Raw genomic sequence first — 21877 nt, 5'->3', positions numbered from 1 at the left:
AGCAATGCTGGATCAGGCCAATCGCCCATCCAGTCCAGTGTCTTGTTCTCACAGCGGTCGCCAAGATGCCACTGGGAAGCCCGCAAGCAGGATCCGAGCACAAGAGCCCTCTCCCCTCATGCAGTTTCTAGCAACTCGTATTCAGAACAAAATAAAGAATAATAAAATCCTTCCATTAACACCATAGACTGTAAAGAGAAGTTGCTGAATTGCAACTCATAAATAGTTGGTCTCTAAGGTGCTACTGGAAGGATTTTTGTTTGTTTGTTTGTTTTGACTATGGCAGACCAACACGGCTACCTAACTGCAACTCGCATTCAGAAGTGATGCTGCCTCCAGTCATGGATGCAGAGCATAGCTATTGTGGCTAGTAGCCACCTCACACATTTAAAGTACCTCTGCAAAAACTAGGAACTGTGGCTGGCATGTTAAGGGTTCCGGGAATGGTAGCTCTTCGGGGGGCAAATTATAATTCCCAGGATATTTGGGTGGAAGCTCCATACATTAAATGTGTTTTAAATATACGGCGTGGATGGTATGTTGGTGAGAGCCCTTCAGCTCTCACTGCCCTCAATTTTCACCAAACTGCAGATGGCGATTAGGAGCCAAATATGGGCTAAAACAGTAGGGGCATTGCAGTGACGCTATGCTTTCACCGCACACCAGAATGGTTTTCAACTGGTGCCAGCTCCTGCCACTGACTCAGCAAGCTTTGTTTGGGTTGGCCCCCGCGTGGACACGCGCACAAGGCAAGGCGATGTGTCACTGAGAGCTTTCTCCCTCGCTCTTGCCAACGTGCAGTGCACACCGCTTGGTTCCAGAGCCTGATTTTTATTTATTTTTTTTGGCACCCAGCCCCTGACATCGCGAGCTGCAGGGAGAACCTCTTGCTCTGTGACTCATGGCTTCTTCTCAGAAAAAAAAGGTGGGGTTGCAGCTGCAGATGAGGCAGCAGCAAGACCAGTATCTTCCTCCTCACCTGTGTGTCTGGTGATGCTTCTGGATCCAGCTCTATCACTTGGATGTCCAAGTAGCCTCAGTGGCTAGAAGCACCCTTTTCCAGCTGTGCCAGTCATGATCACTGTCATTCAGGCATTGGCAACTTCTATGAGGGACTTCCCTGCAGCCTGGGAGTCATTTTGGACTCACAGCTGTCCATGGAGGCACAGGTTAATTCTGTGTCCAGGGCGGCTGTCTACCAGCTCCATCTGGTACGCAGGCTGAGACCCTACCTGCCCACAGACTGTCTCGCCAGAGTGGTACATGCTCTGGTTATCTCCCGCTTGGACTACTGCAATGCGCTCTATGTGGGGCTACCTTTGAAGGTGACCCGGAAACTGCAATTAATCCAGAATGCGGCAGCTAGACTGGTGACTGGGAGTGGCTGCCGGGACCACATAACACCGGTCCTGAGAGACCTACATTGGCTCCCAGTACGTTTCCGAGCACAATTCAAAGTGTTGGTGCTGACCTTTAAAGCCCTAAACGGCCTCGGTCCTGTATACCTGAAGGAGCGTCTCCACCCCCATCAAGCAGCCCGGACACTGAGATCCAGCGCCGAGGGCCTTCTGTCGGTTCCCTCACTGCGAGAAGCAAAACTACAGGGAACCAGGCAGAGGGCCTTCTCGGTAGTGGCGCCCGCCCTGTGGAACGCCCTCCCATCAGAAGTCAAGGGAATAAACAACTACCTGACATCCAGAAAGTACCTGAAGGCAGCCCTGTTTAGGGAAGTTTTTAAACTGTGATATTTTAAATGTATTTTAATGTTTGGTGGAAGCCGCCCAGAGTAGCTGGGGAGACCCAGCCAGATGGGCGGGGTACTACTACTACTACTACTACTAATAATAATAATAATTATTATTATTATTTATACCCCACCCATCTGGTTGGGTTTCCCCAGCCACTCTGGGCGGTTTCCAACAAAATATTTGTTGTTGTTGTTGTTCAGTAGTTCAGTCGTGTCCGACTCTTCGTGACCCCATGGACCAGAGCACGCCAGGCACGCCTATCCTTCACTGCCTCTCGCAGTTTGGCCAAACTCATGTTAGTAGCTTCGAGAACACTGTCCAACCATCTCATCCTCTGTCGTCCCCTTCTCCTTGTGCCCTCCATTTTTCCCAACATCAGGGTCTTTTCTAGGGAGTCTTCCCTTCTCAAGAGGTGGCCAAAGTACTGGAGCCTCAACTTCAGGATCTGTCCTTCCAGTGAGCACTCAGGGCTGATTTCTTTAAGAATGGATAGGTTTGATCTTCTTGCAGTCCGTGGGACTCTCAAGAGTCTCCTCCAGCACCACCTGGAGAAGGAACTGGCAAGCCACTCCAGTATCCCTGCCAAGAAAACTCCATGGACAAAGACAACAAAATATTAAAATACGATAATTCATCAAATATTAAAAGCTTCCCTAAACAGGGCTGCCTTCAGATGTCTTCTAAAAGTCCGATAGTTGTTTATTTCTTGGACATCTGATTGCAGCTAGTGCAGTATTCTGCAGCACGGTTGGTAACAAGAGGGAGATTGTCTTAGCTTATAACACCTCTGCTCAGAGATCTTAACCGGCTACCAATTTGTTGCCAAGACAAGTTCAAGGTGTTGCTGTTGGTATGTAAAGCCCTTAACAGCTTTGGACCAGTTTACAGCTGGGATCGCCTTACCCCATATGTGCCCGCATGAGACTGCTTTGATCTGTTACAGGTGCCATGTAAAGCACCCTGCACTTGTAAGAAATCAAACTCCTGGCATGGCAACATGTACACTTTGGAACTCCCTGCCCATTGACACCAGGCAGCTGCCTTCGCTGTACCCTTTTCAGAAACCTGCTTAAACCATATTTGTCCGGGTAACTCTTTGATTAGCCTTGACGCTTTCCCTGTGAAGTCTGGTGTTGGGCCACAATGCAATAGCTCTCCCAGGCAAACTGTAAACTAACAAACCATAGAACAAATCTTAGTTATAGCTCATGTTAGTTGAGAGAGAAAGCTAAACCGGAAGCAACATGCTAGGGCCTGGCTCAGTGTGGAGCAGCAGAACGACCAGGTAGGAGGAAAGCTGGAGACATCTATCCTGGAGCTCATGTGTTTGTGCTAAGCCATGGTTTGGTTTAGCATCCTGTGCAAACCATGGCCAGAAGAACAGGCTCCTTTGGAAGGTGATGGACTCCCCTTTGTGATAGGTATCTACGCAGAAACTGGGTAGCCATCCCTCAGGGCTGCTGCAGTTTCAAGATTCTGGCGCTGAGTAGGGGGGTAGACTAGATGCACCTCCAAGAGGGAAAGGACTATAACTCAGTGGAAGGGCATTTCTTTTTCATGCAGAAGGTCAAATCCCACTATCTCTGCCCGAAGCCCTGGAATGCCGCTGCCGGTCACTGCAGAGTTGGATGAATATATTAGGCATTTTCCTATGTTCCTACAAGATTTCTTTCCAACACCACGATTCTGTGTATGGGGGTGGAGAGGAAGCCGGCATAAGCCACACCCACCCAGCTTCAACTGGCGCTAGCTTTTTCCTGTGCCAAAGGTCACGACCAAATATCAGCTTATGTTTTGAACCAGCTCCTCCTCTCGTCTGGAATTTCTGCCCAACCCTCGTCCTCCGGAGGGAAATAAAACAAAACAACCTTGCTATTTTAAGAGTTGGATGTTCCAACAGCTTGTGCATAATTGCTCCCTGGAGAGAACGAAAGCCAAGCCAGCTGTTCTAGGGGGGCTTGTTGGGTGTGTGGTGCTCCCAGCCCCCTAGCAGTTAAAAGAACCTCCTGCCCAGAGTAGTTTTGTTTTCTGCTCTTGGAAACGAGAGCGAGAAATGGGCTGAGAGTGCTGGAGTTAAGCAGGCCTGGGAGACCAGGATTCATTGGTCCTATGAGGTTGGTTGGGTGACCTTGGGCCAGTTGCTTGTTTTCAGTATAACCCGCCTTGCAAAGTTGCTGTGTGAGGTTAAAGTTGTGTGTGTGTGTGTGTGTGTGTGTGTGTGAGAGAGAGAGAGAGAGAGAGAGAGATGACGAATGGGGGAGAATCTTGATTGGATTTTAAGCCAAACCTGCCTAATTTTCACTTCCTGAAACAAAATGTGAACCCAACTGCAGCCATCTTTCGAAACTCACGGTTATCTGAATTTCCGCTGTGCGATTCACTGGCCGAGCCATGTGTACAAAAATGCATATACTCGGGCAAAGTGTGCATGAAAATGCACATATTAACGGAAATAACATAAACAAATGCATTAGGGTGAAATTGCTATGCAAAAATTGGTACATTTGGGGGAAATTGCATACAAAATTGCTTACATTTGGCGTAATTTACACTAAAATGCTGATGGATTTTATTGAGCACTTTAAAAAGTGTATACAGTCGTACCTTGGTTGTCGAACGGAATCTGTTCCAGAAGTCCGTTCGACTTCTGAAAAAGTTCAAAAACCAAGGCACGGCTTCTGATTGGCTGCAGGAGCTTCCTGAACTCAATCAGAAGCCACAGAAGCCGTATCGGACGTTCGGCTTCAAAAAAAATGTTCGCAAACCGGAACACTCACATTCGGGAGCCAAAAGGTTCGAGAATTAAGCTGTTCAAAAACCAAGGTATGACTGTATTCACAAACCAATAGGGAAATGGGCGGAACTGACTAGTAAAACAGAGAAAATTAAATTGACGGTCAGCCATTCTTTGGGGTGGGGGCTGTTACTAGATGAACCATCCTGAGCTCTTTTGGAGGGATAGTGGGATTAAAATGAATATTTATTTTAATTGTTTTTTTTTTTTTTAGTCAACCATTCTAAGCCTGTTAATGGAAAGATGGGACATAATAGTATGTGATATTTCAGAGCCCCCATCTAAGCCAACCTAAGGAGTTTCAGCTTCACAGTGCAAACATGAGATGTGGAAACCTGCAGGGTGTCTGTTCATATATTTATTTATTTATTTGATTTGAGAAGGTTTATCCACTGGTCAGAGGCAGGAATACTGGGAATTGCAAGTGAGGAGAGTGGCTATTGCGCTGGGGTATCTGTTTGGGCCACTGTGAGAACAGGATGCTGGACTAGGTGGGCCTCTAGGTGGCCTAATCTAGCAGCCGAGCTCTTCTTAATGTTCTTAGGACATATCAGGATTAACATCAGATAATGCCTGTGAAGAGCTTTGAACACTCGAACATTATGTGCATGTTCAGTTTGGTTAAGGAAGAACTGATTTTCCTTGGTAACTTTTTAGCTCAGTGGAGGAGCAGGAGTGGATACTGTGGGTTTTTTGGGGTACCACTTCCTGTCTTGTTAGCTGCACTCAAGATTGCCCTTCCCTAGTGTGGAATGTGACAGCGCAAGATCAATAGCGCCAGTTGTCACTTGAAGAGCTTGAAAGAATTGTTGCGGCACATCTTTTATTTATGATGTGCCAAAGAGTTTGATGTGAGGATATTCAGCTCTCTTTGGACCCCCTCCGAAGTGAGAGGGGTGATTTGTCCTCATGACGCTGTTGGTTATACACGACCCCGCTTTCAATACTGCAAACGCTTTGGGGCGAACATATTGTTTCATTTCCAATGGGTGCATGTCCTGTAGCTTCTTGCTGAAATCCTGTAACTTTTATATGCCATCAATAATATTACCGGGGGGGGGGGGGGAGGTTGTCCCGCTTTCACTGTACTGTAGCACCAGAGTGGCAATATTGATGGCAATAATGTGCTAACATTGGGGAGGCATTGCAGAACAACTAATAAAGTGGAATTACATGTGGATGGTCCAGGACAGACCCACCACTAACATAATATTACTGCATCAGTGACATGCTGCAGAATCTACAGTAGCATCAAACAAAACCAGCAGCCAGGAGATTGTGTGTATGGATGTGTATGCATACACACACACACCCTACACATACATAGACCTCTTGCCCATGCGGCTGTCAAGTTTTGGAGCTGGGTATTTGGGGTGTGTGTGTTGGGGGGGGTGTCACTGCGCCGTTGCCTGGACAACCTCTGTGGATTCAAAGTTGGAAGAAAAGCTGACGTCACATCACACTCGCCAGAGGGCTGCATGTCACGTTCAGTGTGATGAGCATCTTGTCGATGCCTGCTCTGGATAAAGAGGAGTGTAGTTAATTCAGGTTCAGCACTTAACTGCTGAAAATTGACTCTCTTGTTTGCTTGGTTGCCTGGCAGAAACCTTTGCTCACCACAGGCGAGTGGCAATTAGCCTGTCCAAATTTGCTACTTGCCACGGCCAACCTGTAAGAAAGGAGATAAGTACTGTTGAAAGAGATGACGATGATGCCGTACTAATTCGCTGCTCAATCTCTCTTCCCCACCCCACCCCATCTTAACCTGATTTGTTTTCCCCCAAGGCGACTCTTAAAAGGCTTCGAAAAAATAAAAACAGAGGGGGAGCAAACTCTCTTTAACTCGTTCTGCTGATTAAATTGCTGCCAGGAATGTGTGATGCAATAAAAAAAGTGGAACATCGAGAGCGGAGCTATCGAACTCAGTGTTTTAATAACCAACCACCCGAAGCGTGTGTGAATCAGAGGCGCTGTTCAACTTCTAATGTGGTTTTGTTAATTCACCTAATATATATTCTGCTTGTGCACCAGTGGGGCACATAAACAACCGACATGGCCTTGCACTGTGAGCCCAGTATTGTCTGCTCTGGCCAGTAGTGGCTCTGGAAATTCCCAGCTCAAAACCTAAGCACAACAGCTTTCTCCCCTTCTGTGGTTCCATGCAGCTGGTATTCAGAATCATAATGCCCATGCAAACAGAGCATATTCATCATCTTCTTCTTTGGGGATCACTTGTAGCCGAGTAAGATTGTCTTCCATAAACACGGTTTTAACAGTGAGTCCGTAAGTGATTGTGGAGGCCAATTCTGGATCCACACATCCTTCCACAGTGGGGACATAGGTTTCCAGGCAGGAGTTGATCCTGGTGAGGGTTTGCCAAGCGTGCCTTCCTCTTAGAATGTTTCTCCCTTTCGTCCTGAGTTTGAGCGTCTTCAAAGCCCATTACACCTTTGGTAAAGGCTGTTCTCCAACTGGAGCACTCGCAGGCCAGTGTTTCCCAGTTGTCGGTGTTTATACTACATTTTTTTTTTAAGATTTGCCTTGAGAGAGTCTTTGAACCTCTTTTGTTGACCACCAGCATTACGCTTTCCATTTTTAAGTTCGGAATACGTAGAGTAGTTGCTTTTGAAGACGACAATCAGGCACCCGCACAACATGACCAGTCCAACGAAGTGGATGTTGAAGAATCATTGCTTCCGTCGTAGCTAAAAAGGCAAAGGTACCCCTGACCGTTAGGTCCAGTCACGAACAACTCTGGGGTTGCGCGCTCATCTTGCTCCATAGGCCGAGGGAGCCGGCATTTGTCCGCAGACAGCTTCTGGGTCGTGTGGCCAGCATGACTAAGCCGCTTCTGGCGAACCAGAGCAGTTAGCAGCCATCAATAGCCGTCCTCTCCACGAATTTGCCTCATCCTCTTTTAAACCCAGCCACGTTGACAGCCATTGCTGCCTCTTGTGGGAGCCAATTCTATAATTTAGCTGTTTAGGATCCACCCAATGTTATTGGGCAGCGTGCATCAACTCTGCAAATCGAGACACCGGGGGGATCGCAAGGTGGTATGGGGACGACGACTCAACCATAAAGTTCTGCCCCAGGGACTGGTGGGGGTTGCTACGCCGCTGCCCCAGAGGCAGAGGTCCCCCATCCCTGCCTTACAGTCTGCATCCAACACTGAAAAAGCCTTGTTACACTTCTGCTCTCTGCAAGTAGATTTCAGGTGTCTTATCTGCAAGGGGGAGAGAAACACAGTCCTCTGTCTGATTTCCACCTTTTGCAAACGCACGTGGGTTTTTAAGGGTACCTTTTTGATGAGGCTTTGAAGACTCACTCACTCCTTTGTGCCCCCCACCCTCGAATGGCAGGAGAACCACAGAGGGAATCATTAAACGAACGGAGGGAGTGGTGTTTTTAAAGGAAGCAAACAACGCCAAAAAGCCAAACAACCGCACCGCCAGATTGTTAAGGTTTCCAGTTGGTGGTGTCCCCCTTTGGGACCAAAATGGAAAGATCTGAAGCGAAGCAAGGAGGAAACAAAATTGTGTTTGTTTTGTGAGGGGATAAGCAGCTCATTTCCCACTCCGGAGATGAATTCTCAATTTGTGGGCTAGAGAGACACTAATATGGGTTGAAATATTGCAGGTGTGCAGCCAGAAGCAAGTTCATTAACTAATTAAACTCAACCATGGGCTCAAAGTATCATAGAGCTGGAAGAGGGACCCCAAGGGACATCTAGTCTCACCCCTTGCAATGCAGGAATCACAGCTAAAGGATCCCTGACAAGCCAGCATCCAATCTTTGTTAAAAACAACAGCGACAGCAACCAGTGAAGGAGAGTCGATCACCTTTTGAAGTCCATACTTGTTAGTTTTTTTGAAATTCCAAACCTTCATAACTCAAAAACGGGATGAGATGAAAAATTAAAATTATAGATTTAAACTTAGTTTTGATCATTTAACATGTGTAGAAATTGTTAAGAAAATTGGATGACATGAAGTAAAAAAGTTGGATCACTTGAATGACCCCTCTGAGTCTTGTCTTCTCTAGGTTAAACATGCCCAGTTCCCTCTATGCCTAGAGAAAGCTCACTGCTCAATCGCTGCGTGGGTGGGGACTGTGTTGTTCAAGAGGGAATTTCCTTTGCTTGCAAAAGGTCTTGGGTTCAAATTCCCGGCAGCTCCAAGTTCCTTAAAAGAGAGAGAGAGAGAGAGAGAGAGAGAGAGAGAGAGAGAGAGAGAGAGAGATCAGCTACTTGGTGAATATTTTGAGTGGGAAGGACCTTGGAGGTGATATAGATGAAGCCCCCTCCCCAGTGAAGGAATTTTCCGACCACAACATCCAACATCGCCAACAAATGGGGCTGGTTAATTGCTGATTGTTGTTAAAATGTTTTTGATTACTCATTTTAAACAGTTTTTTTTTTTTACTGATAACAGTCACTAGCTTTTTGTAAACCACGGAAGTTACACTCAAGCAGGGCATACATTTTGTTAAATAACAGAAGTAATGCTCCTCTACCCACCCGGGAAGTCCGCTTTAACCCTTTCCATGCCAGCCTTCCAAGACGACTTTCAATACAGTCTTTTTTTTAATTTTTACTGCTTCTTTTGATACTGCTGGTCGTGTGTGTGTGTGTTGTTGTTTTAGTATCTTTGCTGGGTTGTCTGTCATTTATATATATTTAAAAATGGGCTAATTGCATTCTGGGAGGGGTTAACCCCACGGGGCTGATGACCAGTATCTTTAAAACAGTTTGAGACCAGTTTGCCTGCGAGATCACCTTGCTCCATATACGCCCACTCGACTGCTGCGAGATCTACAGACCTGGCACTGTTACAGGTGCTGCATAATATTCGTTCCACAGTTGTAAGAAATTGATTCTTTAGTGTGGCAGCACCTGCACATTGGAACTCCCTGCATAGTGACATCAGACACTGTCCTCTTCTAAGCACCTGCTAAAAACATTTTTGTGTAGGCCAGCCTGTCCAGATATGTCGAATGTTGACGTGTGTTTTAATCTGGCTTTCAGTTTATTGATTTTAATTATTATTATTATTGAATGTTTTAAGTTGTTGTTTTTAACTGTTTTTTATTGGTGGTTTCATTGTTTTGTTCTAGTTGTAAACCACTCTGGGTTGTTTTTAAAAAATACAAGCAAGCAGTATATAAATTTTATGAAATAGATGGATGGATGGATGGATGGATTGATGGAAGGAAGGGATGGATGGATGGATGGACAGATAGATAGATGGATGGATGGATGCTTTCCTTCTTTTCAAAGCACTGCACATTAAAATGCCATTCTCCAATATGAACTCCTGATGTTTTCCTGTTTCTCTCATCTTCCTCCATCCAGGGTTGTGAAAGAGGAGATCTCAGACGACAATGCAAAGCTACCCTGCTTCAATGGACGTGTCGTTTCTTGGGTATGTAGAGCTCTTTCTGTGATCTGTAGAAATGTTTTGTGGCCCTGCAGGAACCGTCGCCAGATCTAATAACACAAGAGCAGTTTTACAGTCAGTCCCTTCTCTCGGAAAACTCAACGTTTCACAATGTTAGAACAGTTTAAAACAATTTCAAATTCCCCAAATTAGGTAGTTTCCCATTAAAATCCCATCAGATGTTAACCGATAGCCAATCCGAACTATTTCCGCCCCATACCTAGTCTGAGAATAGCACTGTGGGTGCGCAGTTGTTTTGTTGATGTGTGGTTGCATTGCTTTGGGAAAATGCGAATTAGGATGATGAATGGCCTTTAAGTGTGAGCTGAATCCAATTCCTACCTCACTTCTAATTCTGGTGTCCGGGTTGTAAGTTATGATTGCAGCATCCCAGGCTTCTATACTCTGCCAGTTTGGCATGGGCCTAGTTCGCACCTGTGTGCTCGCCTCTTAACAATGGCTGCTGCATAACCATTACAGGTAAAATATCTCAGGTACACCTTCCACATTCCCACGTATGCCTTTGTTTGTCTGCACAGGCTGTGTGTTCAAGCTGCATGGGGCCAAATATTGAGAAATCAAGCGAGGATATTAGGTTGTTTTTTTTCCAGCCGACAGGTGCTTTGCTGTAATGACCTTGCTCTGCTTAAAAGCCTGCAATCACATTATTATTATTATTATTATTATTATTATTATTATTATTATTATTATTATACCACTGCAAAAATTCCCATGCTTGCTGGCAGATTCTGCAGGCGATACACTCTTGGCGCTCTCTCTCTCTCTCTCTCTCTCTCTCTCTCTCTCTCTGTGTGTGTGTGTGTGTGTGTCCTTTGCCGTTTATTTTGTATCGGGAGGTTTATGAGTGGTTTGCTGCGATTCGGCCTGGCTTTACGACTCTTGAGGGTGACTCACAGCGCTAACGTGCCTTTAAGTCAAATGGGGGTGGATTTATGGTTGATTTTAAAGCTTGGTGTGGGTATAATCATTTTTCTAGGATCCTTTTACCAAACATTTCTTCAGACCTGTACTAGTTCTTGTGTTGTATCCCTAGCTAGTTCTACTCAGAGAGTAGCTAGCGAACATGGCTAATTACGTTTCATACATTTCAGTGGGTTTACTCTTGAGTAGAGTTAGTTGGCTATAACGCCTTGTTCCTAGCATCATTACTTGACGGTTACTGAGGGTAGACTTCAAACTCATTTGCTAGACGCTTTTATGAAATAATGTGTGGCAGTTTTAGAAACTCAGATTATATAAGCCATGCTCCAAATGGCTCCTTAAACCAGGGTTACAGTCACCAACACAGAATCCCTAGTTGCCATTTTGGAGCCAGACGGCTTGAAAGTCCTATTTTTCAATACAACTTTTTGGTTCCTGAAAGTAAGTCTGATTGTGCAGATAAAATGCAACATATAGAATTCTACAGGGTGTGTTGCTAGTGTGTGAAAAAAGTGAAGATCCAAGGATCCCTCAGGCATGCACCTCCAGGTGGTGGAGACATAATACTTATCAAACCTTTATTAGGCATTTACATATCAGGCACAATCCTGGTGCCCAGGCATCTTCACTTGGTTGCAAGTGGCCCATAGCCCAGGTGCAAAATGCTCAAAATGCGAATTCTGAACACTGATGTGTGGTTTACGGCAACTGCACACAAGGGCTTTGTTGTCTCTGGTACTCCTTGCTTCAGCGGTGGGGAACCTTGTGGTCCTCCAGATGATGCCCAGCTTCCCATCAGCCCCAGCCAGCATGGCTAATGGTCAGGGATGATGGGAGTTGTAGTCCACCAACTTGTGCGAGAGTCATGGATTCCTCATCGCTGTTCTGCTTTGAACAAAGGAAGTTGCCTTATTCCAGGCCAGAGGCTAAGCTAGTCCAGGATCCTGTTCTCACACCGTGGCCAATCAAATTCCTCCAGGATGCCCACAGGCATGGCATGAAGGCAACAGCCCTCCCTCACTGTTAGTCATAAGAACCTAAAAGGAGCTCTGCTGGATCAGGCACAGTGGCCCATCTAGTCCAGCATCCTGTTCTCACATTGGCCAACCAGATGCCCCAGCCGAAATCCCACAAGCAAGACTTGAGCGCAACAGCAAATCTCGCCACTTGTGATTCCCTGCAGCTGTTATACAGAGGCATCCTGCCACTGGTGGTGGAGGCAGAACATAGCTAGTATGGCTAGTAGCCATTGATAAGCCTTGCGTTCTATGAGAGTTCCTGCTGGCATCGTAGAGAACTTCTCCTTTTTCTTCTGCTCAGCACCACAGGCAAAGCCACAACGCCTCCTGCGCTTGGAGGAGTTAGCGTGCCTTCATGACTCATGGCGAGAAGCACCTGCAACTGAAGATCAGGTTGTCTCTGGAGTTTCTGCCTTGCATAAGGAGCTGTAGGTGGCGTCTTCCAAGCAGTTTTGCGATTTGGACTCCTTGCCCTTGGTTTATTCTCCTCCCTTCGTGTTTTGAAGGACCAAGCGGTTTGCCAGAGGCCGAGTGTCATCCTTCACCCATAGTGGGGCTAATAATAATAATAATAATAATAATAAAGATTTGTGGAATGAAAAGTTACAGGATTTCAGCAGTGAGAATTACAGGGCATTCACTGGCTGGAAACGAAGCAGTGTGTCCTCCCTGAAACATTTGCAGGCTCAAACAACATCGAAAGCGGAATTGTGCACCATTGTGTGCTCAAATAATCACGAATCCACAATAAAGAGGAATTTTGGAGGCGATCTGGGGGTTGCCCATGTGACTATTTTCTGTAAGAAGACCCAGAAAAGAATTGGCCCCAGAGCAGCACCAGGGAGGGAAGACGGAGCCAATGAATGAAATGAAAAGATTAAAACGTTTGCCTAATTCCAGGGGAACGGCTTTTCTCATCTGTCCAAAGCAGTAGCTTGGGGTCAGAAATCAAGATGACATAATGTTGCATTGCCAAGCTGACTTCTAGAAGAGAGTGCTAGCTTCTGTAGTTAAATTTTAAATTACCCTTTCCTCAGGATCTTAACGATTCACCCGTATGCTGACTTATTTGGTAGTGTGTAAGTTTATTTCAACCACTTCACTTCATCGGCTTCTTTTTAAAGCTAACTCTGTCAATTACAAATAGGTTTGATTTTTTATTTTATTTATAATATCCGTGCAGAGGACTGCTGTCAGCAATAAAATATCTCAGAGTTGTATCCATTGCTAGTCCTACTCAGAGGAGGCCAATCAACACGCCCTTAAGGATGGTTTGGTTTCTTACACTCCACTTCAATCACCAAGATTCTCCAAACGTCTGCTTTTGGTGGTTCCCCATGCCCCACTTGGCCTTTATTAGGAACTGAGACTTCAGTGGAGCAGACCCTGCCCTGTGGAACTCCCTGCCAGTGGAGGTTTGGCAAAGAATCACCCAGGCATGGTGTTTAGGTAGCCTTTTTGCAATATTAATTTTCTCTTTTCAACCATTCAGCATTTAATGACGTTTTTATTGATTGTAGGGATGCTTTTTGCTTTTTTAATTATATGCTTTAAACCCCCTGGGTGGATATATTTATGAAAGTGCGGATTATATATATTTAAATAAATAACTCGTGTTCATTAGTTTCAACAGGTCCACTTTGAGTAGAGCTTAGTTTGACACAGATTGTTTTCTCCTACGAAGACTGGTGCAGATTGAACTTCGCTTGATTAGGAGACACAAGTGTGTGTTCCTAGCCTCTTCTTCTCCCGCTTAAAAACTTGCCCCTTAACTTTCATTTTTGGCACTATTTACATATATATACCCTGCTGCTCAGGTGAAAAAAAAAAAAAGCTCCCAGAAGAGCTTTCAGATAAAATGAGAACAAGCAAGATAGTCCTTGGTCCTCAGGCTTAAGGAAAGAAGAGATGGGGAGGGAGGGGCGCGGAAGACAAATACAGGAACTGGTTCTGATTAGCATGCTGTCTGCACTGGTGTGTGGGGCCAAGAGGCTAGTTCCAAACCCACTTTTAACTAGAGCTGCATGCTGCGGTTCAGAGCGAACCATGGTTTGTGAAAAATGCTGGAGCAGATGTTAAGCATTATTAGCGGTGTGTGTGTGTGTGTGTGTGTGTGTGAATAAAACAAAATGGAAATTCATGCAGGGGCGTAGCAAGGGGGGGCAAGGGGGTGGTCCACCCCGGGTTCCATAATGGAGGGGGTGACAAATTATCAAGGAACAATTTTTGGGGGGGAAGGGGAATTGATTTTTTTTTAATGCCTGCTCCGAAGGTCTTATCTTACTATACTAGGGATTATATAGCTATATATGAAATTTCATGCATATCGGTTAATATCTTGACCCTCCTCCACCAAAATAGCTGTTCACTTGGCTGTTATGTCACGAAGGCTGAAATTTCAGTTCAGAGAACACTTACTGTTCCCAACCCTAACCCTGTGGAAAGCCATCTTATTAGACTTTAATTTGATTTTGTGATGTTTTTAGGAGGTAATTTAATTATTGTTTGATTTTATACCAATGTTATGTATCTGATGTTAGCCACCCTGAGCCCGACTTTGGCCGGGGAAGGTGGGATATAAATAAAAGTGTTTTTTTAATTACTTGTTATTATTCCTTTGTAAGAAAATATGAAATAACGTAAAACCATTTTTGCGGGGGGGGGGGTCAATGGGGGGGTTGACAAGACATTTTCCGCACTGAGTACCACCTGACCTTCCCATGCCTGGGGGGGGGGGGTTGACAAAATTTTTTTTGCCCCCGGGTACCAATTTACCTTGCTACGCCCCTGAATTCATGTGCAGAAATGGGCAAGGAGCCTGCAGAGAGCTCCTCGTCTCCTAACCATGAGTAGGAGTGCAGCCAGCCAGTGTTATATCTCCACCAGACCTTATTCCTGATGCTCACCAATAAAATTCGGAGCTCACAAGCTTTACAGTTCATCTTCCATTGTTTTTCCACCAAGTTCCTGAGCTGTTCGTTAAACGCTCTTCTGCGTCCTCCTTAACTTCAGAAGTTGCCTAGCAGGATCGGGACCACCTCGGCCTGTCCACGCCCTTCCATCATCGAGGGGTGTGTGTGTGTGTTCCCGTTGCCTCCTGATAGCTCCTGAAAAGGCAGCCCCATTTTCTTTCCTCTGACAATCCAGGACCAGCCACCCTGCTGGGGCCGGCTCTTTCTCCTTGTGAAAAGAATTAAGCTGGCTCGCTGCGTGCTGATTCTGAGTCGCTGGCTGATGATGGCAGGTTGCGCACAGTGGGTTGACCATTGTAGGCCATTCTGCCTTATTTCCGAGGGAGGCACCGCATTAACGGCGCATCTCTTCCCCCGATTGGCTTCCTTAGGATTGACACGGCTCCCGATTGGTTAGCGGTGATGTCATGCTTCATTTTTCTCTGGCTCCGGCATTCTGATGCCCGTTATTAGAGGCGTTTAAAAAACACAACAATATATACTTAGTCTCCTTTTGTGCGCATGGATGCTTAGCAGGCCCACTGTCCCATGCAATTTTGATTTTAATGAAAATATATATTTTTAAAAAATCCATTCAACTTTGTATCGGGTTGAGAGTCGCCACAGGGAGGGGCCCACTACATTTGCTTGCGTAATCCATCACTTGAGCGTCAGTGGCTGGGCGAACACATTGTGGAAATTGTATTTCATTGTAAGAGGTGGGTGAAAGTCTTAATTCAGGAAGGACGCCGGCATCCAAAACACACGTTACATCAAACTGTGGCACGCCGTGGGCTGCCGATCATGTTAAGCACCCAGCCTGAAGCAAGCCACATAGAGGGTTTTATCCAACTAAGCTCACATTTAAAGTATATGATTACCACTTTAAACAGCCATGGCTTCCCCTGAAGAATTCTGGAACTTGCAGTCTGTTAAGGGCGCTGAGAATTGTTAGGTGACCCCCCCCTACTCCCCACATGGAACTACAATTCCCAGAGTTCCCTGTGAAGAGGGATTGATTGTTAAACCACTCTGGGAATTGTAGTTCTCTGGGGGGGGAGTAGGGGGGATCACCTAACAACTCTCAGCACCCTTAACAAACTACAGCTCCCAGAATTCTGGGGAGGGGGCGAAGACATGGTTGTTTAAACCTGTGACACAGTGCTTTAAAATTATGATGTGAATATAATGTCCCACTTAGAATAAACCAATTGAAATTATCGGACTTATGTTAGTCACCGTTACCATATCTACTCAGACTAGGAATAGCATTGGGTACAACCCAGACATACAATGAAAAAATGTGAGGTGAATTCTCTATGTGTGTAAAAAAAACACAGGAAGCTGCTTTATATAGTCCACAGCCATTGCTGCATTTAGCTCAGTCTTGTCTACACTGACTGGCAGATGCTGTCCAGGATTTGAGGCAGGAGTCTTTTCCCAGCCCTGCCTGGAGATGCTGGGGAGTGATTGTGCCATTTGATATAAGAGTACAGTAAACCCACAATTTACATGGGCCTTATGTTCCTGGGATCGTGCCTGAAACCGAAATCGAGTACGGCCGTGCCTTGGTTCTTGAACAGGATTCGTTCCGGGAGTCCCTTTGACTTCTGGAACTGTTCAAAAACCAAGACGCGGCTTCCGATTGGCTGCAGGAGTGTCCTGCAGCCAATCGGAAGCTGCAGAAGCCGTGCTGGACATCCAGCTTCCAAAAATTGTTCGAAAAACGGAACACTCACTTCTGGTTTTCGATCGTTCGGGAGCCGAAACGTACGAGTTCCAAGGCTTTCGGCAACCAAGGTACAACTGTATAATCAAAACCTATTGGGTTCAATGGTGGGTAGAATTGCCAAAGTCATTTTTCCTGGAACCACGTGCCCTTTCCGCCCCTTAAAAAAAAATCCACTCATATAAAACTGAATGTGCACAGGTTAAATGTGTACAAGTTGCAGGCTTACTGTGAGGCTGGAAGGATCGATCAATTTCACTTCTTTCTGTTTCTTATTTTTCCAATCTTAAATTCAGTTCTCTTTTAACAATTTGCATTTTTTTTTCTAAGTCCTCATTTATTACCCTAATACATTTTTGTCTGTGATCTTGCTTAATGCACACTTTTGCGAAGCAATTTCTCGTTGTGCTTTTTTTTTTTTGCATTGCATTGCAATATTATTGTTGTGGTTGTTGTTATTTATTAATTACCCGCTCTTCACCTAAGCTTCCAGGGCAGCTTGCAACATGAAAGCACAATATTTAAAACATTTTAAAATAGCTTACGATCACGAAAACAAGGTGGGTCCTCAAAACACACACCTCAAAAGCTAGGGTGAAGAGATGCGTTTTCAGTATTCTCCGGAAGAAGTGCGAATCTTGAAGAATGGCGGTGTTTCAGTTTGCATATTAATTATGAAAGCTGGGGCTGATGGAAGTTGTGGTCCAACCACATTAGGGGAGTGCCATATGGGTTACCCTTGCTTTAAGCTGCCTCAATGCTTTTCGTCCTTCCTCCTGTGTCTTTTTCTGCTCTCAATGAAGGCAGGTGACGTCAGCAGAAAAAGGTGCCTGTCTTTCTCTCCAAAGCAAGAGAATGTGATGTCTTAGAAAAGTTTTTCTTTTTACTTTCTGAGATGAGCCCAACAGGGAGGAAAGTCGCTTGTGTGACTCTTCCACGATCTTTCCCTTGATTTTCTCTTTTTAAAAGATGGTACAGATATTCTCATCAGTGAAAGAGCACCTCGGGGAGGGACAGCCTTTCCTGCTTTCTTTTCACCCGTCTCATCAACCTGCCTCCCTGACTTACCTTTTCCCCATTAACGGCTCCCTTCTGCGTCAGCTACAGGATTGCCAATTTCACCAAGGGCCGGCATAATCTTATTCTTTCTCTGTTTCCCTGATGGCTCTCATTTTGGGAGATGGGCTTGTCTCTGATGAGAAACATATTGCCATTTTAGGCTATTCTAGGGGGAACGAAAGTCTCCATAATTCATGCTTTTTGTTGCTGCCTTGTCTGTGTGATATATTCGTATCCCCTTCCCTTCCTGCCCCTTGGCTTTATGCAGTTCGCTTTCCCCCATTGGCTTGCTGTCATCTATGATTTCACTTTGGGAATGTAGCTGGTTGCCGAACGAACTAATTAAAATTGGGAAAATGTGCCAGTCGACAGAAGCTCAGCCCCTCTCCCCTGTTGCAACTTGGTGGCCGGCAGAGGTGGGCATTGGGTTACTTCCCGACTCTCAGTATGTTGCAGGTGTGTGTGTGTGTTCAGGCACGTACTAAAATGTTAGGTTTGCACGTTCAAAGTGTTTTGAAGTACTCTGTTGTCGTAATGCAAGGAATCTACTTAACAACAAAAAAGAATCAGACTTTTTGCCATTGGGAAATGCATTGGAAAGTGTGGGATGCAATGAAAATCCCATTATAATGCATTGAAAGGTGTGGACTGAACATATGACTAATGGGAAGATGTATAAGCGCTTGTCAAAGAGCGAGCAGGGAGTAAATCACACCATTCAAAGTTGGAGTTAACTCTTTATTAGCAAAAACACAATCTTTTCAGGCTTGCCTGGGTGTCCCAGTAGGTCTCATCCCATGAATCAGTTGCCAAGACTGCAAGTCCATGCCTCCCCACAGTCATCCAAGTCCCCTCCTCTCCAGAGCTTTCCCCCAGCAATTGGAGACAACGCCTGCATGTAGCCTGCCACTGCTCCACCTCTTTCAGCCCTCTTCTGGTTCTGGGAGACAAAAGGGGAGGGGAGCAGCAGGAGGGAGAGACACCAGTGACTCTTCATCAGCCTGACACATCTCGTATCTCTTCACCTCCTCCTCCCATTCACCAACTTCAGCTTCTGCCTCTGATTCTGGACTTCTCTCTGCCACAGAGTCACCCAGCTCACTAAGCCCTGTTACCCCTTCAGCTTCCAATACGTCCTATTCCCAGTCTTCTTCCTCTGACTGCTTGTTGTCATCCCACCACCACTCCCTGGGCTCTGAGCTTTCTTGTTGGTTCCCCAGCTGGTGGCCCCCACCACTCTTCTATGTCCAACCAGTCCATGACAGCGCCCTGCAAGCAGATCAGGGTGAATGGGCACTGGACCTCCCCTGGGGTCTGCTGCAACTTGTTGTTAAGGGAATCATAGTGCATTAGGGGTGGGTTTATACTGGGCTATCCACATATAATTCTGCTTTATTAGTTGTTCTGCGGTGGTTCCCCAATGTTAGGAGCTTTATTGCCATCTGGAGGGGCAGTTCTTGTACTTAAAAGCAGGACAGAAAAGAAACAGGTATGAAAAGTTACAGGATTTCAGCAAATAGGACGCACCTCCACTCACCGTTCTTTCTCTGGCCTCTGCACATTTCCTTCTCCTGCTTTACTGTGACTGAGGCAAAGGGCTACATATGGTGTTATGTTTTTCTGCAGGGATGCATTACTGTTTTTGGGGTTTGGGGTGTGTGTCTTTTTTTAACAAAGCATTTCCCCATGTTTCTGCAAACAGGTGCAATTGAAGATCTGAGACACGCGTTGCACTTTTGGTGGTTTAAATGCAAACTGTGCCCCTGCTTCTGACTCTGTCTCCTTTCTTGACTCTTCCAGCTGGTCCTGGCCGAGAGCTCCCATTCGGACGCCGGTTCCCAATGCACTGAGAGCCACACAGATCTTCCTCCTCCCATCGAGAGAACAGGAGGCATCGGAGACTCCCGCCCTCCTTCCTTTCAGTACGGTTCTTTAAAATATATGTATATGAATGTAATGTTTTTCCCTTTGCCGCAGAGTGATCTAGGTTCTGCTACGGCTGAGAGGTGTACTTATTTTCCAAAATAAAATTGGAGCTTCCCTTTGCTCTTTTAATCACAAAAAGGCTCTTTAAAAGAGAATATAAATCAGTTGTGGAGAACTTGCAGCCTGTGGCTTGCCCGTTTAGCCCACAAAGCCATTTTGGCCAGGCCATGGAAACCTGCCTATATCTGACAACATATAGGGTGACAACATCATCTGACATTATCTATGATGATGACATCATCTGACGGTACATATGTTGACAATGCCACCTGAGATTATATATGGTGATGACATCATCTGACATCATGTATGATGTTAAGTGTGGAGCAGGTAAGGAGATGTCTGGGCCAGCTCACGGGTGCCCCAACAGCCCTGCACACACACCCTGAGGGACCAGCTGACAGTCAGCTGTTCAGTGCTAAATCAGCTGACACCATTGTGATGTCAGGCGATTGACAGGTGGAGGTGTTCCCTAACCCTGGTATAGACATAAGAATATCCCATCCTTACAGAAGTGTTCTCTTCTTCATTTCTGCCTGAGTTCCTTATCTGTGTGAGCCTGATCGTTCCTTGAGTTTGGATTATTCATTCACTGCTGCTTTGCACACTAAATTTGTCCCTCCCCATCCCTCCTAAGTCCAGCAACCTGTGGAGGGCCTCAGGTTCCTCTGTTCTTCCTTACAGGCAGAGTAAGAACAGATGCTGGGTTTTGGGGTGTTCTTGTACTGCATTAGCTGACTAGAAAAATCACCCGAGTGTCACCCCATAGAAAACAAAACAGGAGGTTCAGCCTTGCAGAACTGGAAAGTCAAGAGTGCAGAGATTTTGTCCCTTCCTGGGCCATCTCTCCAGCTTTTGCTTTTCCTTCTCCAGGAAAGTGTCACAGCCACTTCAGTGCCAATTTTCTGCCTGCCTGGTGAGGGGCGGGGAAATGGAGGGCTTGTGCTACTGCTACTGCTGCTGCTGCTGCCAGGACTGACTTCTATCTTCTCGTTCTCTTGCTGCCCCCTTGCGGCTCTCCCTTGTCCCAAGCGCCTGGGCAGCTGCCGTCATGTGATCGGCTGGTCTGACTCGTTCTTTGTCTCCCTCGCACACGTCTTGTGTTTTCCTAGGAACACAGGGAGACGCTGGACACCGAGTCAGGTCACTCAGTAGCTCAGTAGTGTCTACACTGAACGGCAGCAACCCTCTCAGCTGTTCCCAGCTCTCCTTTGGAGGTGCCTTTGGGGATGGAAGCTGGGCCCTTCTGCATGCTACAGTTCTTCCCTTCAGATATGGGAATGTGGAAGCTGCTTTATACTGAATCAGATCATTTTATTTAATAATAATAATAATAATAATAATAATAATAATAATAATAATAATGCCAGCTAGCTCAGTATTGTCTGGCAGCAGCTCTCCTGAGTTTGAGATAAAAGGCATTCCCAGCCCTCCCTAGAGATGCTGGGGGTTTGAACCTGGGTCCTTCCTCATGCAAAGCAGATCATAGAATCATAGTGTTGTAGAGTTGGAAGGAACCATGAGGGTCATCTAGTCCAACCCCCTGCAACACAGGAACCTTTTTGCCCAACGTGGGTCTCGAGCCCACGACCTTGAGATTAAGAGTCTCGTGCACTACCGATTGAGCTACTCTGCCACTGAGCTTCCTCCCAGGCTGATTTCTCCCTCCAGTTCAGTATTGACTGCTCTTGATGGGTAGCAGCTCTGCAGGCCATGCTGCTAATATTTTACATTGGAGGCACCAATGAACTTATGTTTTGGACCTTCTGCCTGCTAGATTGTGAAATTGGGTGTTCCACAATCTGTAGCGTTTACCAGGGTCCGGCACGTTTGTGTTGCGTTGCTTTGCTTTCTGTGCCTGGCAACTCCTGGCTATTAGCAGAGTTCAAAGCCACAGCAGAAGCTTGTGTGTAACTGCCAAGGCAGCACAGCAATAATTCACAGAAGCGTTGTCTTCTTAACTAGCTGAGTTTATTTACAAAAGCAATAAATCTTCTCCCGGAGTGCTCAGTTCCATGACTGCTCTGGTTGGTGAAAACGAAACCAAAAAGAACAGCACACACAGACAAAGACCAAAAAGCCCGTATGTGAACTGCCCACACAGTGACCAGTGCGTCACAGCAGAGCCCTTAACTCTTTAGGCTCTGATACTCTCCACACTGCCTGCAAACCAATATTCTATTCCAGGCATAGGCAAACTCCGGTCCCCCA

General features: G+C 45.9%; 1 protein-coding gene across 3 annotated transcripts in view; it reads left to right on the top strand.

The window, feature by feature from the left end:
* The window catches only part of DVL1 (dishevelled segment polarity protein 1), an 82778-nt gene that overhangs the window by 23995 nt on the left and 36906 nt on the right, over positions 1 to 21877 (top strand). For all 3 annotated transcript variants that reach the window (XM_033156323.1, XM_033156324.1, XM_033156325.1), the window contains exons 2-3: positions 9896 to 9965; positions 19481 to 19602. In XM_033156323.1, coding sequence (XP_033012214.1) covers positions 9896 to 9965; positions 19481 to 19602 — 192 coding nt within the window. The remainder of the gene's footprint in view (positions 1 to 9895; positions 9966 to 19480; positions 19603 to 21877) is intronic.

The sequence above is a fragment of the Lacerta agilis genome, chromosome 8, assembly GCF_009819535.1.
Source record: "Lacerta agilis isolate rLacAgi1 chromosome 8, rLacAgi1.pri, whole genome shotgun sequence".
In the NCBI taxonomy this organism is placed as follows: domain Eukaryota; kingdom Metazoa; phylum Chordata; class Lepidosauria; order Squamata; family Lacertidae; genus Lacerta; species Lacerta agilis.
This window is presented reverse-complemented; position numbering and strand designations above follow the sequence as displayed.